Below are 19,948 nucleotides of genomic sequence, written 5' to 3' on the forward strand. Positions count from 1 at the left end.
ATCGGTTGAACCGGGGCCCCCTGGCGGGCGTGATCGAAAAGTAATGCCCGATATCACCTGACGATGGCGCTGATGCGTCCGATAGATGTCAAGCGAACAGGAAGAAGACTCCGCTGCTTCTACTCTTACTTCCTGGAGTCGCTCAAAGCCAACAATTTGCCTTACTTTTGCGCAAGATTTGTCTCTCTGCGCTGCGCTGCGCTGCGACGCGACACGACGCGACCATGGTGGAGCCTCCAGCCGCGAACCACTTTGAAGACATCCAGTACGAAGACATCCAAGTTGAAGCGGTCAGTAACGCTCCCTTGCAAGTTTCGAAAGAAGCGAGCTGGGGGGCGAGTCACTACCCCATTGCTCTTGCTTGTATCGATGGAAATCGGGCTACCAAATACGACCAAACGAGTCAGTCGTTCAATCCGTGCACAAAACAAAACAACACGACACATATTCGCATTCACTTGGAATCCAGTGTCGAGTCTAACATACGTACGTTCACATTTCAATAGCGGATATCTAGAAAACGTGTCACCCTTACTCGCATTTGCAAATTGGAACTAAGTATGTTGTTACTTGATCTGAACACAAGACGCCAAATTATTGATCAGCAATTCTGTCGACACATTTCATACAGACAAAACGAGGGAGAGGACAGTAAAAACAACTACGTGTGCCCCCCCCCCCCCTCAAAAAAACAAAACAAACTTAATTGGGGCCCGGTACCTTTGTGGCCTGGCCGACAGACAGGGAATTCCTGCTATTTCGCAAAGAATTGCAAACGCGAGCTGCCTGCAATAGGTAAATATTTCATATGACGTGTATATTACGATTTTTTTTAAAGTCATCTTCATTAGATTAAGTCATATATTTCACTTTGTGTTTTGAGTCTTTGACTCTTTTTTTTTCTTTTCTTTTCCCTGTTGTGGTTTTTTTCCTGCAGGCTGTTGGCAGGGGTACTTTTGGTGTTGTCTTCAAAGCTGTATGGAAAGGAAAAGATGTAGCAATCAAGACCATCGAGAGTGACAACGAAAGAAAAGCTTTTCTTGTCGAGGTACGTTGAACTTTTGATCCGACCCGCGTCCGACGCCGGGCAGCCCGGCCTGTCCGTGGTCTGTCTTTGTCTGTTTGTCATGATGGTAAGCCTAAACAAACGTGGAATGTCGCACTTTGTCTCACGTAGGAAGTTGATTGCTTCGATGAGTACATTTTGCGTCTGCCCCTTTTTGTCTTCGTACAGCTTCGCCAGCTCTCGAGAGTGAATCACCCAAACATTGTCAGACTGTATGGCTCGTGCGACAATCCTGTAAGTAATCCTGCGACACTCACCCTGCCTGTTGTTTACAAAAAAACTCCACCTCGATTGATTCACAGGGGAGTGAGAGCAACACCGAGTACAAAACGAGGCTTTTATTAGAGAAGGTTTCAACGGAGATAGCAAGCTCCGTTAGTTAGCCAGCGCACAATCTTTTCTCATCATTTCAAATTGATTCGCCAACGTTAACATCATGTGACTTTGTTTTTCAATTCTCAGGTCTGTTTGGTCATGGAATATGCCGAATGTGGCTCTTTATACAACCGTGAGTCCATGCAAATTTGCTCTTGGCTGTGGCTTTGCGTAACAAACATTTGCTAATCCCCTTCTACAGTTGCTGTACAAATAGTTGACAGGCCCCTCCCTCCCTCCCTCCCTCCCTCCCTCTAGAACTTTTTGGGATGTAAACAAATAGATTCAGATCAATCATTTCAAAACGTCTTGTGAATGGTGATTTCACGGCGGCGTATTGGTAGTAAAAGTCAGTCAGTTGCTGACTGACGATTTCCGTCTGCAGGCAATCACTTCCTTTTCGGTCTCATCTTAGTAGCGTCCAAAGTTTTGAAATGCCTTCTCTTGGTCTCATTCTTTTTGAACAAAAGAGTTTTGAAATGCTTAATCTTGGGCTCATTCTTTTTAACATTAACAACGATTGTCCGCTTGCTATGTCCAGTGTAAAGGTGAAGCCCTTTTGATGTGTCTCTGCAGTCCTGCACAGTGCTGAGCCGCAGGCGCCCTACACAGCCTCCCATGCAATGAGCTGGTGTCTGCAGTGTGCCCAGGGGGTTGCTTATCTGCATGCCATGAAACCAAAGGCGTTAATTCATAGAGATCTCAAACCACCAAAGTAAGATGAACTTGATGCACAATGTCAAATCCTTCTTCAACAGCATAGCGTTTCCATTTCCCTGTAAATTCCTTGACATTGTTGAAGTCAAAAAAAGCATGGAAGTCTGAAAGCACATCACAGGAATGTTTATCTCTTGACACTCCAAAGTGTGGCTGCTCCAAGCTACAGTGTGGAATTTGCTTACTCAGTAAGCAATTCCTCCGCCACTAACACTAGCCACAATACGGTGGCCTTGAGACGAGTGGGAACATACTATACTCTAAAGAATTGCTTGGACTTAACATGTGAGTAGGTATAGCGTTTAGAGTTTGCGCTCCTTGTCCACGGCATTTTTTTCCAGTTTACTCCTGGTGTCACGGGGTACCGTGCTCAAGATCTGCGACTTTGGAACGGCTTGTGACATCCAAACTTACATGACCAACAATAAAGGCAGTGCCGCTTGGATGGCACCAGAGGTCTTTGAAGGTGAGTGAGCACATGAAGAGAGAATACAGGATCAAAGATAAAAATGCAATTTATTCCACCTGGCCAAATGAGCCACTTTAAGGTACACCTTTATCTTTTCTTTTCGTTTTTTAAACTCGAATCTATCTCATCACCTAATAATTGTAACGTTTGTGTGGTCTTCAGGTAGTAACTACAGTGAAAAATGTGACGTGTTTAGTTGGGGCATTATCCTGTGGGAGGTCCTCACCCGCAAAAAACCCTTTGACGAGATTGGAGGTTCAGCATTTTGTATCATGTGGGCTGTACATAGAGGTGAGCGTTTCGGACGAGCACGACGACCCATGACGCTGATTGGCAAAGTGCCCACCAGTCAATCGTGCAGCTCGAGTAAGAGACTCAATCCCAGGCTGTTGTCGCTCACGCCGCAGGGACCCGGCCTCCTCTGATTAAAGAGCTCCCGGAGCCCATCGAGACCCTGATGACCCGCTGCTGGGACAAAGAGCCCAACCAGAGACCATCCATGGAGCACATCAAAAACACCATGAGCTGTCTCATGAAGGTACATGCTTGCTTTTCATTTGCTCGAGGTTGCTCAAGCTCACTGGCAACTTTGAGCCCCTACAAAATCACGCGCGCTTGCGGGGCGGCCGTAGTATTTCGTATCCATCCGTTCTCTGAAACGCTTCTCTTTTGTGTACTGCCTAAGACCCCAAACAAAACAAATAGCTGGACTAGTGTTACAAACTACGATTGTGACGATCCATCATGAATATGGATTTTGTATTTTGATTGTTCCCATCCCAGTACTTCCCAGGGTCTGATGAACCTCTCAGGCTCCCCCATCAGTCATCAACCAGTCGGAGTGGCTCGTCATCTGCTTCAAACACAGGTAGGTGCAGTATATAGCCTGTGGTCCTCTATCTTGTCTCGCTTACATTTACATATTGTTCTCTTTACATATTGTTCCCACTTCTCCGCTTCATGTGGAATATTTGGATGCCGTCCGTCCGCAGGTCCGTATCCCGAGCAGACGATCAGAACTTACGAGAGCGAGGAGAACCCGGACGGCCCGAGCCCGTTTGGCCGAGAGGAAACTCTGAAAAGTTTTGAGTCCAGGTTTCCGCTCCAGTTTAAACAATCCAAAGTAATAGAACCTGACGGCGCTAACGTCTGTACGGAGAGCGCTCTTTACGACACGTGTCTTTTCTTCTCCCCGTCCAGACGTTGCGGACCGGTCTGTCCAGGCTTTCCGGCCAAGCGCGACGCTCCCAAAGCCCCACGTCTTGCTCCAGCCCGGTCTGTACGAGCGGTCAGTCCGAGTTGAGGATGACCGTTAGCCCCCAAGGTAGCTACATATCTCGTCTCATTGTGGCAACGGATAGCAGAGAATGCAAAAAGCGTGATTTTTTTTTTTTTCTTTCCCTTCCCCCCCACCGTGACAATCGAGCACATTGTCTGAAAGCTGTGTGTTTTCCCCGTACGTAGCAACAAACGGTCTAGACGGCTCCGTTTCCACGTCTTTCCTGAAACTGGATCATCGGTTACAGGTAAGGCTTTTTCATCGTAACCTCTCGACTACAGAACACGATGACTCACTCGCATACTGGAGCTTATTCTATTTAGGAAAACAAATAACCTGTGGAAGTTTGTCTGATCCAAAGTATGACTCTTGTCAGCAACTTGAACAGCATTTTTTTTCTCTCGCTCTCTCTCCAGCCCCTGGCTCCATGTCCTAACTCCAAAGAGTCTATGGCTGTATTTGAGCAGCACATCAAGATGGCTCAGGAATACATCAGGGTTCAGTCCGAGGTTGCTGAACTCGTCAGGAGAAAGTAAGAGATACTAGGATGATTGGCAAGCTCGCAATCCTGTGCGCCGACTTCACTCGACTGCACATCTGAAAAGGCCCAAATGGGTCACCGATGTGGATAGTTGGCTGCGGGCGGGACTGTTCCTTGGACATTTTCACGCTTTCAAAAATCATCCGCGCTTTTTCTTCAACTTCTTGTGGCGAGGTAAATGACTGCTACCCACCTAGTGGCAGAAAGCTAAAATGCAACTGAGCGTCTCCTTAACAACAGCAGCAGCAGGTCTGATGTCCTGACTTGATAACACACGCACGCTGTTGCGAAATACCTGCATTTGCCACTCGAGAGTTTTGGAAAAGCGAGTTGACGTCAAATTGTCTTCCTTTGGATCCAGGCACGAGTTGATCTCCGAGTTGGAGGAGGGGCAGAGAGAGCGCCAGACGTCATCTCGAATCATACAGGAACACAGCAAGCTGCTGGAGGACAACAGCAGCCTTTCCGTCTACTGTCAGAGCCTCAGAAACAAACTGAGTCTGATAAAGACCCTGGACCAACAACAGAGCTAAAGCCGCACGCACGCACGCACACACACGTGCACACGCACGTGCACACGCACACCCACACCCCATGGACGGGCGCAACCTTATTCATTCATGAACTGGCCTGGACTTTTAGGACACGTTGGCTTGAGAAAACCAGACATGCATTTGATCATGGAGTCATAGAGCGAGTGAACCCTTTCATGTTGAACGATTCCTCACAGCACCTTCATTATCTGCAGGATCAATCAATCAATCAAAGACAATGCAGAAAATATGAGCATGGTCAGGTTTAGCTTCCAAATAGCATCAGTAGTGTTTTTAACTTAAAACGTTGCACAAACTTTGTTCAATTGGTGATTCAAAAGTTGGAAAGTCATTATTAATAGGCCGTGCCCAAACGAACGAGTGTATGGAATGTACACGCGCATGCGTGATGGTCCACCACTACCAAACAGATACCAAATGTCCTTTTTGTAAGCCATGGTAGAAATGTATTTATTCACCTATTTTGAACAACGTAAAGGTCTGAATGTAACTTTTCTCTTTTAATATTACCATTAGAAAAAAAGAATGTCATCACTTGGTTTTCCTTTCGTCTGGAGTCTTAGAAGTGTACAATGAGAATTCGGAGTGAAAAGTGTGCATTGACAGGCAGCAGCATCTGAAGTGCAGAGGGGGCTTGGTCCTTTCCGTTCCGTTCCTTGTTGTGAATGAGAGGCTAGCATGACGTCAGCAAAGCAATGTCAACAATGCAGCCCTTGGAGGAGAAAAGGCGTTCCATCCTACCGCGAACAGAAAGCCGTCCACGACGCACCGATTGATTGATGCATCTAGCCCATTAAAATGGCGATTGGTGTTCTTCGACCAAAGCGGGGATTAAGCACGATGCAGACCTACTTTTGTTTGTGAGAACCAACCGTGGGCGAGCGAGCGGGCAGAAAAGGGTGAGTTAGTTGCTCGCTCGCTCGCTCGCTGTACGTTACGTTCACAATGCGCGAGCACTACGACTTATTGTCAGCTAAAAAAGAAAAGAAAAGCGGCGTGCTGGAGCACCGAATTCGTGTCTGTTTGCATGCTTGCTTGCTTGCTTGCTTGCTTGCTTGCTTCCTTCCTTCCTTCCTTCACTTGTTTTTGTTGCAGCCATGCTCTTGTCGGTTGTTGTTTCTTGCGGGGCTTGCGTGTTCGTGCCCCGCTGTGCTGATGCTGATATGACGGTTGCATGAGGTGTTTTGACTTCAAACTCGTCCGTTCGTTCCCTTGAGCCAGCATATTCGCAACCCAAATGGCGGTTGTTTGGTTCCCTTTTGCAGCCAAAGCGTGTCTGGTTTGGAAATAAAAGGGGCAGGTTCCAACCGACGCCACGGTGCCTGATGTCATTTGGACTGAGCCGGTTTGTAGCATGGCAGGGCGAGCACACGCATGGCCGGGATTTGCACAAGTTGCCCACTTGAAATGGCCTGTGAATACCGTGTGCTTTCTAATGTGTCTGAGAAGACGAGGTGGGAAACGTTGAGGGGCGAGGATCTGCTTGTCGTGCCGCTTCACCTGCTGTCATTGTGGGGCAGAAAGGCGCTGGCAAGGGACAAAGGAGCTCGGCTCAGTTGAGGAAAGGAAAGCCCCCCTCCTCCCTTCCTCGCTCCCTCGCTCCTCCTCGTCGTCTTCCCGCCCTCTGCTGCCACCGCGGATCGCTCCTTCTTTCACTTGATCAGCTCAATTTGCTCCAAGCTTACGTTGTAGCTATTAGTCCCGTTGGCAACCTGAAGGATGAGCCCAGAGGCTGCTTCATTTCCAATCAAACCAAGGCAAATGCAAATGCCTTCATTAGCCAGTCGATTGGTCTTCAACTTGGCTTTCTATCCCTGGCTGGGGTTCCTTGTGCCTTCCACCTCGAGCATCTCAGCGCTTGCAGCAGCAGCAGCAGCACTTTGCTTCTCTTGCTCCACCGGCCTCTGGTGCTTAACATATACTTCAAATGAATCGATTAGATGTCAGGTGACTGAAGCCAATGAAATATTGACTCGTGTTCTTGCTGCACACTGGTGGCAACTCCATTCAAAGATGCGCCAAATAAGGCTAAATGCTACGAATTGGATCGAAAGAATGCAAGCAAGCGAGGCCTTGCAGCGTTGGCGTTTCTTGTTTATCTGGTGGCTGCCGATCTGGCAAACCATCTGGCACGCTTGCCGCTGATTGGTGCAGACATGAAGCAGATGGTGAGATGATGGTCAGTTGTTTTGGACCCTGCTTAAAGAGCACATTGCCTAGGCAGAGGTCACTAAGCTGAAACTAGAGCTAAAGCTCTTTAGCTCAGGGAGTATTATGGTGTCTGAGGAACACTCATCTGGCAGGAAAAGCGCTGGAATGGCCGAGTTTTTTGTTCTCATTTCAAATGTCTAACCTACATCAGAAACAAAGGAATTGATCACCACAAAAAGTCTTTTCTTGATAGATAGATAGATGGATAGATAGATAGATAGATAGATAGATAGATAGATAGATAGATAGATAGATAGATAGATAGATAGATAGACAGATTATAGCCCTTTGATCTTCATCACAGCGCCTCAATGCTGCCGATGCAAGGCGCCGCCGCCAGGCTCACTCAGAACAAATGAAGCTTCAGTGTCTTGCCAATAGTGCATCTTCCGAGCTTTTTTGGGTTGGTCATTGTGAAAATCCCTGATATTTTTGCAGAACACACCAAAGATTTGACCAAGTAGCCATCCCATGCAATCAATCAGATGATTCACTTGGGCTGCTACGTTTGTGTGTGTTGTGCAATGCAATTCAATGCAATGCAATGCAATGCAATGCAATGGCAGCCACCTTCCTTCCTTCCTTCCTCCCTCCCTCCCTCCCTCCCTCCCTCCCTCCCTCCTTGCTGGCTTAGTACCCATGCCGTCTTCTCTAGCGCTCATTCATACTTGCGTACGTGCTCAATACTGTCTGCACGTGTGGATGAGCGAGAAATCGGATATCCCAGATGAAAGTGAGACATAATCGGGGCAGAGATGAGAAAAAGTAGGACAAAGACACTCAGTCAAAGTGGTTTGTTGCAAGTGGACTCATTGGTGTACTATAAGCATGCTGTTCTGCATTTGTATGTCTGGGCCAAATATTTCAGCTAAAGTGACTGACCTTCTTGTATGTTTGCACATGAAGAAAAGACAAATAAAAAGAAGGGGGATAAGTGGCAAACGTCTGCCTTAGCGCTACCGTCGTGTTTTCTTTGCGTCCAGGGCGCCACCGGGAGTGATGTCGACGGGCGACGAGCAGGAGGCTGAGGCAACCGTGCCCGTATACGTGTACGAGTCCAAGGTCCACTGCGCAAATGTTTTGTTGAGCCTGGAAGAGCAGCGGCGACAGGGCGTCCTGTGCGACGTCACCGTGGTGGTGGAGGGCAGGGAGGTCCGAGCGCACAGGGCCATCCTCGCTGCCAGCAGCCGCTACTTCCTGCAAGCCCTGCTGGGATACAACGGCCCGCCGGGGGAACCCGTCATTAACCTCCCGGACAAGGTGGGTGGCTCGCTCGTTCGCTCGCGGCAAAATGCCATTGGCAGAAAGGAAGGCAGGCAGGCCGGCCGGCAGGTAGGCAGGCAGGCCGGCAGGCCGGCTGGCAGGCAGGCCGGTTGGTCGACCGGCCGGAAGGCAGGCAGGCCGGCCGGCCGGCAGGCAGAGCCTATCTATCACCTGCATGTCAATTCAAATACAGAGTGGAGTTTGCATTTTGATTTTGCCGCCCATGTTGTTTGAGCCCAGTGTGGTCCCTACTGCAGGTTAGCGCAAAGGGCTTTGCCCCGCTGCTCCAGTTCGCCTACACGGCCAAGCTGCTTCTAAGCCGGGAGAACATCCACGAGGTCATCCTGTGCGCCGACTTCCTGGGCGTCCACAATCTGGAGGATTCTTGTTTCCGCTTTCTTCAAGCCCAGCTCCAGAATGACACGCAACGGAGCGGCAAGAAGGAATACAGCAATGAATTTTGCGAGCCGCGCCATTCCACAGACGGCGGGCAGCACGGCAGCAATGTAGCAACCGCAAAGCCACTTCCGACCGACCTTCCCGGGTATCGGCACAACAGCGAGGGCCGTGACGACCGCCGTGACGACGACGACGACGACGACGTGAGCTTGGCCAACCGTCACTCCGGCAGCCCCGTAAGCTCGCAGCTCACCGACTGCAGCCATGGCACCACGCAAGTGCTTATCAGCCCCTCGCACATCAAAGAGGAACCCATCTTTGAGGACGAAGGAGACGACGGGCGCGCGTGCGACCGCGATTTGTCCATGGAAGAGGTGCTAGAGATGGAGTTAGAAGTGGAAGGGGTTCCCGTAGCGGTTGAGTGCTCCCCGAGCCACAGCGGCGGCGGCGGCGGCGGCGGCTCGCCTTCATCCTGCCTGCGCTCGCCTTCGTCCTGCCTGCGCTCCTATCTCCAAAGAGGAGGACTGGATCTCAGCGGCGTGCCGAGCGCCACCATCGAGCAGCTGCTGTCCAACAGACTGTCCCTCAGCCACTACAGGGAGATAGTCAAGCACAGACATAAGGACAAAAGGGAAGCGGCCAGCGCACCGCCGGATGTAGCGGGAGCAGCGCTGTGTGCCGGCAAAGCCTCCTCCTCCTCCTCCTCCTCCTCTTCCTCCTCAACAACCTCAGGGGAGCTCGATAGACGCAGTGTCATTTTCTCCTCAGCAGTAAGTGATCATCATCATCATCATCCCCACCACGGGGGGGATGACAAAGTCCCGGGCTCGGATACGACGTCTTGTGGCAGCTCGCGTCTGATCCCAAACTGCGTCAAGACGTGGCGCTATTCCCCCGTCCCGTCGGAGCCCCTGACTCAGACTTGCAGCTCCCACTCTTCTTTCTCGTACGCAGAGGACGGGGGAAGCGGCGGCAGCCCACCTTCTTCCAACCTGCAACAATTGGACTTCTCCCTTTCCCCGCCGCCGCCGCAGCCGCCGCTGCACTCTGGCTGCATGTCTGGACTCTCTCAGTGCCTGGTGAGCAGGGACGAGGCCAGGGAGCTCCACGGTGGTGGAGAGCTTGTCTTTTCTCAGGGTTGCGCCAAGATCAAAAGTGAGCAGGGATTCGGCGCCAGCGGTGGAAATTCCAGCGACGAGTCGGGGGGCTCTTTCTCCGAGGGAGACAGCGAAAGTGGCATCAGAGTATCCGGTCCTGAGGTTCGAATGGCTTTTATCTTTAATAGCTACCCGTGATTTGTTTTTGTTTTTTTAAAGGCCCCGCCTGGCTTTTCATCTTTTCATTGGCGTAAATATTCACATTCTGCTGCTATTTTGTACGGTGAAAGCAAGGCGGCACATTTTGGGAGCGGGCTTTGATTTATGTTAATAGCTCAGTGGCTCCCATTTTAATTAGGACGAGTTGGCCTTTTATGACGATGATGTTAGTATACACTAAATGAACGTCATCATAATGAATTAGTTAAGAAAAAAAAATAAAAATCTCAACATTAGTATCAGGGAAATGGCAAGCGTTCCACCGTCTCCGTACTGTATGTAGATCCACAGCACCACCTGCTGGCTGCGAGACAACATTGCCCTCCAGTGGCTGGCTGCATGGGTTCCTGCCATCCATGCAAAGTTCATTTTCTACGTGAACTCGTTCAAAGTTCACTTGACAAGGTTGAAAATGTTCAGTTCATAATTGGAAATTTGTGAAAAGTTCATAGTGGATTCAAATTTTTTTCCCTCAAAGCCTTGTTTACAGCGGGACTTTCTAAGAATTCTAAGAAGAAAAAACCCGGCCGGCGTCCTTGAACAAAAGCAAACTGCCGTTCCCAGAACGAGCATGTTCACCAAAGCGTTGAGAAAGCAAAAATGCGCTAGGTTGAGTGCACGTTCAAGCCAAATATGAACCTTAGTTCATTTGACGTCTTCAGGTACAACGCGGTTGTCAGGATCAACATTGGATGGCGCACGGCGGCCTCCGATTCGAAAGGCTCAGAGCAGATGGACGAGTCCAATCTTGCGTTCATTGATTTGTTGTTCTATTTAGGTAAAGCTCCCTTTTCCGGTGGACCAGATCACCAACTTGCCACGCAATGACTTCCAGATTCTCATCAAGATGCACAAACTGACCTCAGAGCAGCTGGAGTTCATTCACGACATTCGCCGTCGCAGTAAAAACCGGATCGCCGCCCAGCGCTGTCGTAAACGGAAGCTGGACTGCATCCAGAACCTGGAGAGCGAGATCCGCAAGTTGGTAGGCAAAAGTCTTGAAATGTTGTCACTTGAGGGTGTCTTCCACCTACTTACTGTCTTGAGCCCAAATGATGCTCGAGCAGCTGTAATGTTGTCACTTGAGGGTGTGTCCCGCCTACTGTCTTGTTGGGTGAGCCCCTTTCATTAGCCCCGCCCCTTGCCGCCCTTGCGTCTTCCAATCAGCTCCCTCCTTCCCTCAGCCACCGGTGTCTTGTGCAGGTGTTTGTCGTCCTCGTCTCGTCTCGTCTCGCCTGTATTTGCGTGCCTCCTTTCTTTGTTCCGTCCGTGAGCTGCCCCTCCCTGACCGAGTGGCGTCCATGTGTGTTTTTGCTCCTTGGTCTATTTAGGGTCCCACTCGTGCTTTGTTTGCCCCTGTTGAATTTTGAGCCCAGATGTCAGCAGAACCCAGTCCAACCCAGTCCAACCCAGTCCAACCCAGTCCAACCCAGCGGCGCCTGGAAAGCGGACTTTAAACCGACGACGATGATGATGATGATGATGATGTCCCTCCCAGACAGCATCCAACTCACCTTGCTTTTACTGTTCCTTCCTGCCGCAGGTGTGTGAGAAAGAAAAACTGCTGAGCGAGCGCAACCAACTGAAGGTGTGCATGTCTGAGCTGTGGCAGAACCTCTCCTTCCTCTCCCAGCAAGTGTGCCGAGATGTGCAGGACAACCGCTCGCCTCCTCTCTCCGCCGCTATGGACGAGGCCTCCTACCGCGCTCCAAAGTCGACGCTCGGAGTCGGAAGCGTGTCGGCGGCCGAGAGCAAGGATGGGCAGCCGGGGGCGGAGCTCTTGGCAAAAGGCCCGCTGGCGTTTGAGGAAATCTTCAGTCCCAGCGTAACTGTGGATTTCTGTCAGGAAATGATTCAGAAATGCACGACGGAAGAACAGAAGAGACACGACGGCACTTAAAGTTCAGTCGTAAGTGCCGGCGGACGCCTTCCTATCGATCGATGGATCGATCTGTATGTAGATGTTTTAAAAGGAAGGCACAGCAAAATGGTCCTCCCAGCAATACTCCTCCACAGGTATCTTTTTCCCAAATGACGGGCAGCTTTTGACTGTTTGTTCCTCGGCTCGGCTCGGCTCGGCTCGGCTCGGCTCGGCTCGGCTTTCCTCCTTCCTGCGGGCATTGCAGGAGGTTCAACTCAGGAATTTCTCCGAATGTTCACCCAAGTCCTTTTGACGGCAAATCTGGCAAGTTGACCACCTTGAAGTACATACCTCTTTTTTTCTCATTTGATTGACAATCTTGGGCTCCCGATTGACATTTGCGTACTGCAAACGGTGGCCATGCAAAGCGGATAAGACGCCGAGCCTTTTTGCCCCACACTACTTGCCGTGGCCACAAACTTTGTGGCATATGTCGTGTGCGTCGGTGGCTGGTCCAAATTGTGCTCGGGATCTCATTGTTGTCCCAGGCTGTATGGTGGGACTAGGGCACTTTTTTTTGCTTTGCTTTTTTTGGGGTTGCTCCCATTTTGGTTGTAATGACAGCCTTGCCATGGGCAGTGTGTCCCTGCAGGTAAGTGACACTTTCTTTTGCATTGTCACATTTTGGATGATGTGGTTGTCTGGCGCTAATTTTGCTTGGATCACTTTTGGCCTTCACAGCTCAATTGAGGCACTATGGTGGCAGGCTGGCTGGCTGGCTGGCTGGCTGGCTGGCTGGCTGGCCGGCTGGCCGGCTGGCTGGCTGGCCGGCTGGCTGGCTGGCTGGTGGGGAGTTCAGTTCAGTTCAGTTGTTGTTGTTGTTGTTAAGTTCCCTCGATATGACTTTCCCGCAAAATAACATTTGGTTGAAATCTGCCCAGTTCCATCGTATGGCCGCTAAATGGCCAATGTATATAGATGTCAGTAAATGGGGTCTGCTCCCCCGAGCCAGCGCTCATTTTGCCTTTCCGACGCAAATGCCAGCGTGGCGATTGGTTGTAGGTTTGCCAACTGCCATGCGCCTGCCTGCCTGCCTGCCTGCCTGCCTGCCATTTGCAGCAATTTTGCGCGTTGGGCCAATGGCGTGCGTCTTGGGTGCAGCAGTGCTCGATAGCTCAACTTCCACAATTGTTTGTCAACTTTGTGTTTTTTAAAAACATGGTTGGCCATTCAGCCTGAATGAGGATATTAGGAGCTGGGTGAGTCCCAAGCTATTTGATGATGTCCCGCCCACACTTTGCCAAATGTCTTACTCAACACCCTGATCTGGAGGCTTCATTGACGAGTGTTGATTTGAGTTTTGTTCAGCAGTGTTCTTAGAAGTTTGGGTTTTGCTTGAAAAGGGTTAAGGAAGAGCCTACTGCTGAAACGAGTATATAGACGCATGTCGATTCGATTTGATTTGATTTGAATTTGAGCTTCCCAAAACAGCCTAGTCCAACTTTGTGGAGCTTTTCTTTAGGCACGATCCATCTCAACTTGCCTGTAATGTACTCAAGACTTTGCTGTTAAAGGGGGATTGCATACTACATTTGAGGAAATGGTCCAAAAGAGCAAGTGTCATTATGCACCATTTCTACATCCAGCTGTCTTTGTTGAATGGATGTGCCTACGTATTTCTTTGTTTTTCTTTGAAACTTGGCATATGCCTAACGATGGCACTTACTAAATGTCTTCATTCAAACAATATTGCTTCCGCACGTGCCTATCTTAACATTGCTCCGATCCATCTTCCCAATGATGCACAAGTGTTCTTTTTCCCAAGTATCTCAGGAGTTATTGTGCTCCTCACAATTCTGTGACTATATTTTGAATGTTTTGATGACGTTGCTCCAATGAAAAGTAATCCGTTTGTATGGCTGTGGCTAGCCTTTCATATTTCTTCAATCAATTCCAACGATGACGGGATGCTAAAAATATTGATCCGATTAGGCCTTGGGTGTTCATGCGGAACAAATCACGTTGACATGCGCAGATTGACAAAAACTACCGGAAATCCCAGTAGAAGAAGCTGTAGCGACCGCCCGCCCGCCGTCTGTGTCAACAAAACGACGTTCAACTGATTGTCGTTGGAGACAACTTGTTCCAGTCTCACTCTTCTTTCTCATGTCATGGGAGAAGATATCAATTCACTAAATGTGCTCCTCGCAAACTAAAATAAAGAATAAATTGGGGTCGAACCATTGTTGCCTCTCTCAGTGACAGTTGCATACTTGGGAGATGGCGGCTAGTTTTGTTAAGACGGTCAAAAAAAGGACAGACGACATGATCATCCATCTGCTTCATGCAAGTCAAAAGTGGGATCTAATTGTCATTTCACGTTTGTACCAATCTAACTTGGGATTTTTTTTTCCACCAACGTTTGATGCTTCCGTTAGCCCGTTGTCACACGACACACGTTTTGATGTCAGCGCGGCAGCGTTTTTCCCAAATACGCTAATACCACACTGGTGCATTATTGAGTAGGGCTAATGCCAAATGGAAGGAAGGGCCGGGCGGAGTGTCGCCGCCGTTTGTTCCAGGTTGAAGGTCCCATGTTGAAGCCGTTTGCAATGTCGACCAAACAAAGGCCTCTTGTGCTGACTTGGCATCATTGACGGGCCTTGAACGTACGTACGTACGTACGGACCGTACGTACGTACGGACCGTACGTACGTACATACGCGCCTGCCTGCCTGGAACACAAATCATTTTCCCTCTTGCAATTGTGGCTTGTTTTTCCACAGTAGACATTGATCGGCTTCGTATGACATCTTAAATGTGAACTTTATTTATTTGGGCTATGGTGGAGGTGAAATGACATAGATGATGGGCAGCTTTCTCACAGTCGGTCTAGTTAACAATTCCACCTGTTAATTTAGTACTAGTCACACGTGTACTCGCGTGTAAGTTGTAATGTTTTCCTTAAGACGAGTGAGCATGTTTACGATTTTACTGTATTGCGTTTTATTTTGCTTTTGTAAAGGTACTACTAAGACCCCGTTATGAAGTTCATTAGAAAAGCGTTTTGTAAGTTAGCTAAATGTTGATGAATTGGAGGGAAAAATATGACAAGTGCAGCTAAGTTTTCTTTCTCCTACAAAGGCCAGACTAAGTGAAAAGGTTTGATTTCATGTCACTTACTATATGTCATGATAATGGCGAAATGCTCGTATGGTGAAGATGAGGCCACTGGGGGGGGGGGGATGGGTGAAAAAACAACAAAACAATAACCATTGCGTGTGTATATATCTTCCCTTTGATCGTGTAAATATGGAGAACAAGATTGTTCAATAGTAAATAAATAATCAAAGCAGCCAATCCAAATGAAAATGGAAATATTTCTGCCTTTAAAGGACAAGAATGGGAATAGCAGATTGCACCCCAAGCGCTAGGCGGATGAACACTTTCCTTTTTGATTTTGCTAAGGGTAAAAATAAACAAAAAGACCATAGTACCTTTCATAATGATTGATTGTTTGTTTACTTCTTGTATTTATTTCATTTGGACTATTTTGTTTCTCCACATAGTGTAGATGCTAGCTAACTTGAAGCTTAAGGAAACGGAAATGAAATTGCACTTAAAACATCCAAATGAAGAATGAAAAGTTTGCGCTTCTAAAATAATAAGGTTGACATTCTTGTGTTGAAAATGCCTTGACTGGTTTCAGTGTGTGCTTTGAACTGGTCGCTATTTGTGTTTTCTTCTCTTTCCGCTCAACTCGTGTTGCATTCAGAGGTGTTGATGGAGAAGCAACGGCGCTGATGCAGCTTTGCTTTGCTTTGCTTTGATTTTTCCATCCATCCATGCATCCATGCATCCATCCATGCATCCATGCATCCATGCATCCATCCATCCATCCATCCATCCATCCATCCATCCATCCATCCATCCATCCATCCATCCATCCATCCATCCATCCATCCATCCATCCATCCATCCATCCATCCATCCATCCATCCATCCATCCATCCACCCACCCACCCACCGACCGTCCCACCCACCCGTCCATCCATCCACCCATCCACCCAACCATCCATGCCATTTTCAACGCCTCTGAATGCGGCTCGTCTCGGCTCAGCCGATAATTGTGACGCTCTTCTCGGGCCTTTTTTCACTGGGTGGAAATGAAAGGAAGTACTACTTCAACTGATTTGTTGTCCATTCCAGCTGCAACTAGCTCGACTTGTTTCTCAGATTTGGACATTTCTGAAAAGCTCCGTTGAACAGACTTAAAACATATCTACCTGGACAATTCAGCATACATACCTCTTTTTGTGGGTAACGATAGACTGTACGTAGTTTCTGTGGCGTTGTTTGTAACTTTTTACCCTTTGAACATTCTCGTATTTGTACCTTTTTACATGTTCTCCTTTTTTTGAGTACTTGCAACACGACTGTTCTAGGCAGATTCAGCACTCTTGATTTCATTTTGTACCTCTGAATGTTCAAATGGCACATTTAGTTTAGAGAAGATTTTTTTGGTAAATGTGCAACACGTCACATTCCTTTGATATGAAAACATGAGACGAAACCATTTTTTTTGTCGAGGAATAAATAAAACAAAAAGCATGGTTGTTATTGTGCAGCGTGTCTTGATTTTATGTTCCCACGCCTTTGCCGTTAGCGAAGCGTTTGGTTAGCATATAGTGACCGTATACAGACTTACTTACCAAGGGATTATAATAGTGTCGTTTAAAAAGAAAAAAGTCCATGTTACAGATGCAATCAATCGTCCTTATAGGAAAAGGCTTCAAAATCCAGGTTGTTGTTGCTTTTTTTGTTTTTCTCCAAAAGTCTCCAGGAAGACAAAAACAAAAATAAACACAATCCTGCTTGGTGCCTTCCTTTGTACAGTCAGTTTAAGGTGCTTCTCATCCAAAAGAGCAAATGTTTGGGACCCATGTGACTTGAGTTGATGGGTGACATTTTTTTTAATATTGCTGAAGTGGCCAAGCCAATGTCTGTTGTGGGAATGTTCACTTCTTCATGATAGATGAAATATCCAGAAAGACACTCTATGGAAGAAAACAGCACAGTTATTGCATTTCCAGTGTTTGATTACGCTATTGAATCGACGTTTGGACACGCTATCTACAGAAGCTATCTCTGTTGAATACGTTCTCGCAATTGGGCCTTAATACCTACAAAGTCACGATATAAATGAGGCTGTCCGATTTTGATCTGATAGCCTTTGTTGTTGCTTTGCTTTTCAGCGTCGCTAGCAGGCTCGGCTCGGCTCGGCTCGGCTCGGCTCGGCGCTGCCTCCGGGCCACCTGCCGTTTTCAAGCTAATTCAGCTCTTGTGGCTAACAACTCATTTCAGTGTATTCATCTGGCCTGCCATACGTCGGTCTACATTGAAATGAAGCGCGTGGCTCCTGGAACCTCAGTCATATGTATGTATGTATGTATGTATGTATGTAAGATGATGTTGCCAGGCAAACGACTAAGTCTGGCCAAATTCAAGACAATTGCATGCACTAATCGGCTTTTCTGTCTGTGCTCTTTGTTACTTGCCATTGACATTCTCCTCCCCGCGGCAGGGGGCATCATGAGCGTGTCCCCCTGCAGGGAACCCAGTTCATCGGACTCTTCTGAAGAATGTAATGAGGAACTTGTGGAACGGCTGATGGATGACAAGCTTTCAGATGGTGGTCTGAACATGAAGCTGGTTTTTCGAGCTTTGGGTAGAAGGACCTCGCTCCCCACGGAGTCACTGTCCTCGAGGTTCTGCGTCGACGAACGTTGCAGAAGAACATCTAAACGGCCGCTATGTTCTCTCTGACGGCTCTCCTTGCGAGGGGGGCTCTCCTTGTGAGGGGGGCTCTCCTTGTGAGGGGGGCTTCCCTCGACCGCCGACAGCGCCCTTGCCGAAGCGTGATGGTTCTCCACGATTGCCGTGGGTACCTCCGGACCCAGACGACTTTGGGAAATGACGTGGTTGTGGCTCAGCGACGGAGGGCAGATGTAGTTGGTCTGAGTGAGATGGGCCGCCGCGCTGTTGTTTGTGGCAGCCTCGTGGCCGGGGTAAAGAGGTGGCGGCGGCGGCGGCGGCGGCTTGACGTCTTCTTGCGCTATTACGTTGAACGTCTGAGTCAAAGGTCCGTTGTAAGGAGACACGTGGGTCATCATACAATGATGTGACAAGGATACCTTCCTCTTGGACTTGAAAATCAAACAGTCATCGTCCACATCTCTGTCTCCGGAGAGGGCCTTTTTGATTTTGCCCAGGCCCAGGTGGGATATTTCCAGAACGTTGAGGGAAAGCGAGATGGCGGCGATGGCTATCATGAAAAGCATGAAGACGGTCTTCTCCGTGGGCCTGGAGACGTAACAGTCCACGCTGTTGGGGCAAGGCGTCCTCTCGCATTTATACAGCGGCTCCAGTCGGACGCCGTAAAGAAGGTATTGTCCGAGGATGAAGAGCACCTCCACGGCCGAGCGTGTCAGGATATGGATGACGTAGGTTCTCAAGAGCGATCCCCGCAGCGGCGCCTTTTTCACCTTTCGCTGTTCGTCCAGCTTTCTCAGCTCCCTCTCTATTCGTTTGTGCTCGTCCAATGCCAATTGGGCTCGCTCCATCTCCTCCTTGAGCTGTATCCGTTTCCTGTGGCGCTCTTTGTCCAGCGCCCGGATGCAGTAGAGGGCGTGGCCCATGTAGACGAGCGAAGGCGCGGACACGAAGATGACCTGCAAGACCCAGAAGCGAATGAGCGAGATGGGGAAGGCCCGGTCGTAGCAGACTGCCTTGCAACCTGGTTGCTCAGTGTTGCAGACAAATTGCGACTGCTCGTCGTCCCACACGTCCTCGGCGGCCGCCCCCAGGATCAGCATGCGAAAAATGAACAGAATGGTCAGCCAGATCTTGCCCACCACGGTTGAATGAATGTGGACCTCTTCCAGGATGCTGCCCAGTAGGTTCCAGTCACCCATCGTCAGGTTCCGGCCGCTTTATCGCCGCCACGTGTCCTGGAGCTGAGGGGAGAAAGAAAGGGAGGGAGGGCGGAGAGCTCCGTAAGCCAGGCGTGGTAAGTTTCCCCGTACCCTTTGTGCGCACCTAGCAAAACACGTTTACGTATTGACAGCGTGGACGTATCGGGCCACTCCACCGATGACTTGCTTGAATAGGAAAGCTGGGAGAACCAGGTAGACCTCTCCAATGCACGCATGGATGAACCCCCAAAGTACAACGGTCACAAATGTGCGTGTGTGTATATATATCTATCTATATCTATCTATGCATCCATGCATCCATGCATCCATGCATCCATGCATCCATCCATCCATCCATCCATCCATGCATCCATCCATCCATCCATCCATCCATCCATCCATCCATCCATCCATCCATCCATCCATCCATCCATCCATCCATCCATCCATCCGTCCGTAGGTGGGGCCCTGGTTGGCACGTCTGAGAGGGTGCGGGGCGGTTGGATGGCTGGCAACCGGTTGAGCGTGTCCCCATCCCCCCGCCTGCCCGCCCGCCTACGATGACTGCTGGGGTAGGCTCCAGCGCACCCCCGTGGTGGACAAGCAGTACACAAAATGGATGGTGAGTGTTACATGACTTTTTGCTGTCCATTCCTTTTGTAGAGCCCTGCTTGCCGGCCTGCCTGCCTGCCTGCCTGCCTGCCTGCCTGTCTGTCTGCCTGCCTGCCTGCCTGCCTGCCTGCCTCCCACTGACCACAAAATGAATGGCTCAATGGAAAAAGAGTCAAATGGTCTGCTCATTGTCATGATCATCCTTTTGAGGCTGATGCAAGAGCTATGGTGAAGTCTAATTTGAAAATGAATTTTGTCAGAAGGTCAGTATTTCCAATCGTCAATTCAGATTTGTAACTTCTGCGTCATTT

At 49.1% G+C, this 19,948-nt stretch overlaps 4 protein-coding genes across 8 annotated transcripts in view; 3 read left to right on the plus strand and 1 right to left on the minus strand.

The window, feature by feature from the left end:
- The first annotated feature begins 74 nt into the window (after window positions 1–74).
- LOC125981195 (mitogen-activated protein kinase kinase kinase 7) lies at window positions 75–5,491 on the plus strand. Its single transcript, XM_049741084.1, has 14 exons — window positions 75–290; window positions 938–1,048; window positions 1,235–1,300; window positions 1,529–1,574; window positions 2,018–2,156; window positions 2,500–2,624; window positions 2,790–2,918; window positions 3,035–3,165; window positions 3,411–3,495; window positions 3,620–3,750; window positions 3,828–3,951; window positions 4,092–4,153; window positions 4,323–4,438; window positions 4,809–5,491. The coding sequence occupies exons 1-14, from the start codon at window positions 225–227 to the stop codon at window positions 4,978–4,980; spliced, it is 1,503 nt and encodes a 500-aa protein (XP_049597041.1). The 5' UTR covers window positions 75–224; the 3' UTR covers window positions 4,981–5,491.
- Window positions 5,492–5,646: 155 nt separating this feature from the next.
- Window positions 5,647–16,667, plus strand: LOC125981194 (transcription regulator protein BACH2). 3 transcript variants are annotated; one of them, XM_049741081.1, is made up of 5 exons: window positions 5,647–5,900; window positions 8,196–8,472; window positions 8,733–10,133; window positions 10,969–11,175; window positions 11,734–16,667. In XM_049741081.1, exons 2-5 carry the CDS (start codon window positions 8,212–8,214, stop codon window positions 12,088–12,090), a joined length of 2,226 nt encoding a protein of 741 aa, XP_049597038.1. In that variant the 5' UTR covers window positions 5,647–5,900; window positions 8,196–8,211; the 3' UTR covers window positions 12,091–16,667. The 3 variants fall into 3 exon arrangements, with proteins under 3 accessions (XP_049597038.1, XP_049597040.1, XP_049597039.1); XM_049741083.1 differs by having other exon boundaries at window positions 11,026–11,175; XM_049741082.2 differs by lacking the exon at window positions 5,647–5,900 and having other exon boundaries at window positions 5,907–8,472.
- gabrr2a (gamma-aminobutyric acid type A receptor subunit rho2a) overlaps window positions 12,568–19,948 on the plus strand; it is a 17,233-nt gene continuing 9,852 nt past the window's right edge. The window contains exon 1 of one of the 2 annotated variants that reach the window (XM_049741093.1): window positions 12,568–12,703. Coding sequence is in view for 1 of the 2 variants with exons in the window: in XM_049741096.2 (XP_049597053.1) it covers window positions 19,645–19,647 (3 nt within the window). In the remaining variant the exon portion in view is untranslated. Of the gene's footprint in view, window positions 12,704–19,059; window positions 19,648–19,948 lie in introns of those variants that run through there. The other variant, XM_049741096.2, reaches the window with a different exon arrangement.
- On the minus strand, window positions 16,337–19,025 carry LOC125981199 (gap junction alpha-10 protein-like). 2 transcript variants are annotated; one of them, XM_049741092.2, is made up of 3 exons: window positions 18,848–18,965; window positions 17,610–18,782; window positions 16,337–17,108 (listed from the first exon to the last, which is right to left on the minus strand). In XM_049741092.2, the coding sequence occupies exons 2-3, from the start codon at window positions 18,747–18,749 to the stop codon at window positions 17,070–17,072; spliced, it is 1,179 nt and encodes a 392-aa protein (XP_049597049.1). In that variant the 5' UTR covers window positions 18,750–18,782; window positions 18,848–18,965; the 3' UTR covers window positions 16,337–17,069. The 2 variants fall into 2 exon arrangements, with proteins under 2 accessions (XP_049597049.1, XP_049597048.1); XM_049741091.2 differs by having other exon boundaries at window positions 17,610–19,025.

Source organism: Syngnathus scovelli, chromosome 14 (genome assembly GCF_024217435.2).
Source record: "Syngnathus scovelli strain Florida chromosome 14, RoL_Ssco_1.2, whole genome shotgun sequence".
NCBI classification, from domain to species: domain Eukaryota; kingdom Metazoa; phylum Chordata; class Actinopteri; order Syngnathiformes; family Syngnathidae; genus Syngnathus; species Syngnathus scovelli.

Bases quoted from the DNA above. Each gene is read 5' to 3' on its own strand.
- LOC125981194 (XM_049741081.1), top strand. From the start codon at position 8,212: ATGTCGACGGGCGACGAGCAGGAGGCTGAGGCAACCGTGCCCGTATAC. The intron at 8,473-8,732 runs GTGGGTGGCTCG...TCCCTACTGCAG, and splicing joins TCATTAACCTCCCGGACAAG to GTTAGCGCAAAGGGCTTTGC. The intron at 10,134-10,968 runs GTTCGAATGGCT...TGTTCTATTTAG, and splicing joins TCAGAGTATCCGGTCCTGAG to GTAAAGCTCCCTTTTCCGGT.
- LOC125981195 (XM_049741084.1), top strand. From the start codon at position 225: ATGGTGGAGCCTCCAGCCGCGAACCACTTTGAAGACATCCAGTACGAA. The intron at 1,301-1,528 runs GTAAGTAATCCT...TTCAATTCTCAG, and splicing joins ATGGCTCGTGCGACAATCCT to GTCTGTTTGGTCATGGAATA. The intron at 4,439-4,808 runs GTAAGAGATACT...CTTTGGATCCAG, and splicing joins GCTGAACTCGTCAGGAGAAA to GCACGAGTTGATCTCCGAGT.
- LOC125981199 (XM_049741091.2), bottom strand. From the start codon at position 19,025: ATGGGTGACTGGAACCTACTGGGCAGCATCCTGGAAGAGGTCCACATT. The intron at 17,109-17,609 runs GCAAGTAACAAA...TTTCTTCCATAG, and splicing joins CGGGGAGGAGAATGTCAATG to AGTGTCTTTCTGGATATTTC.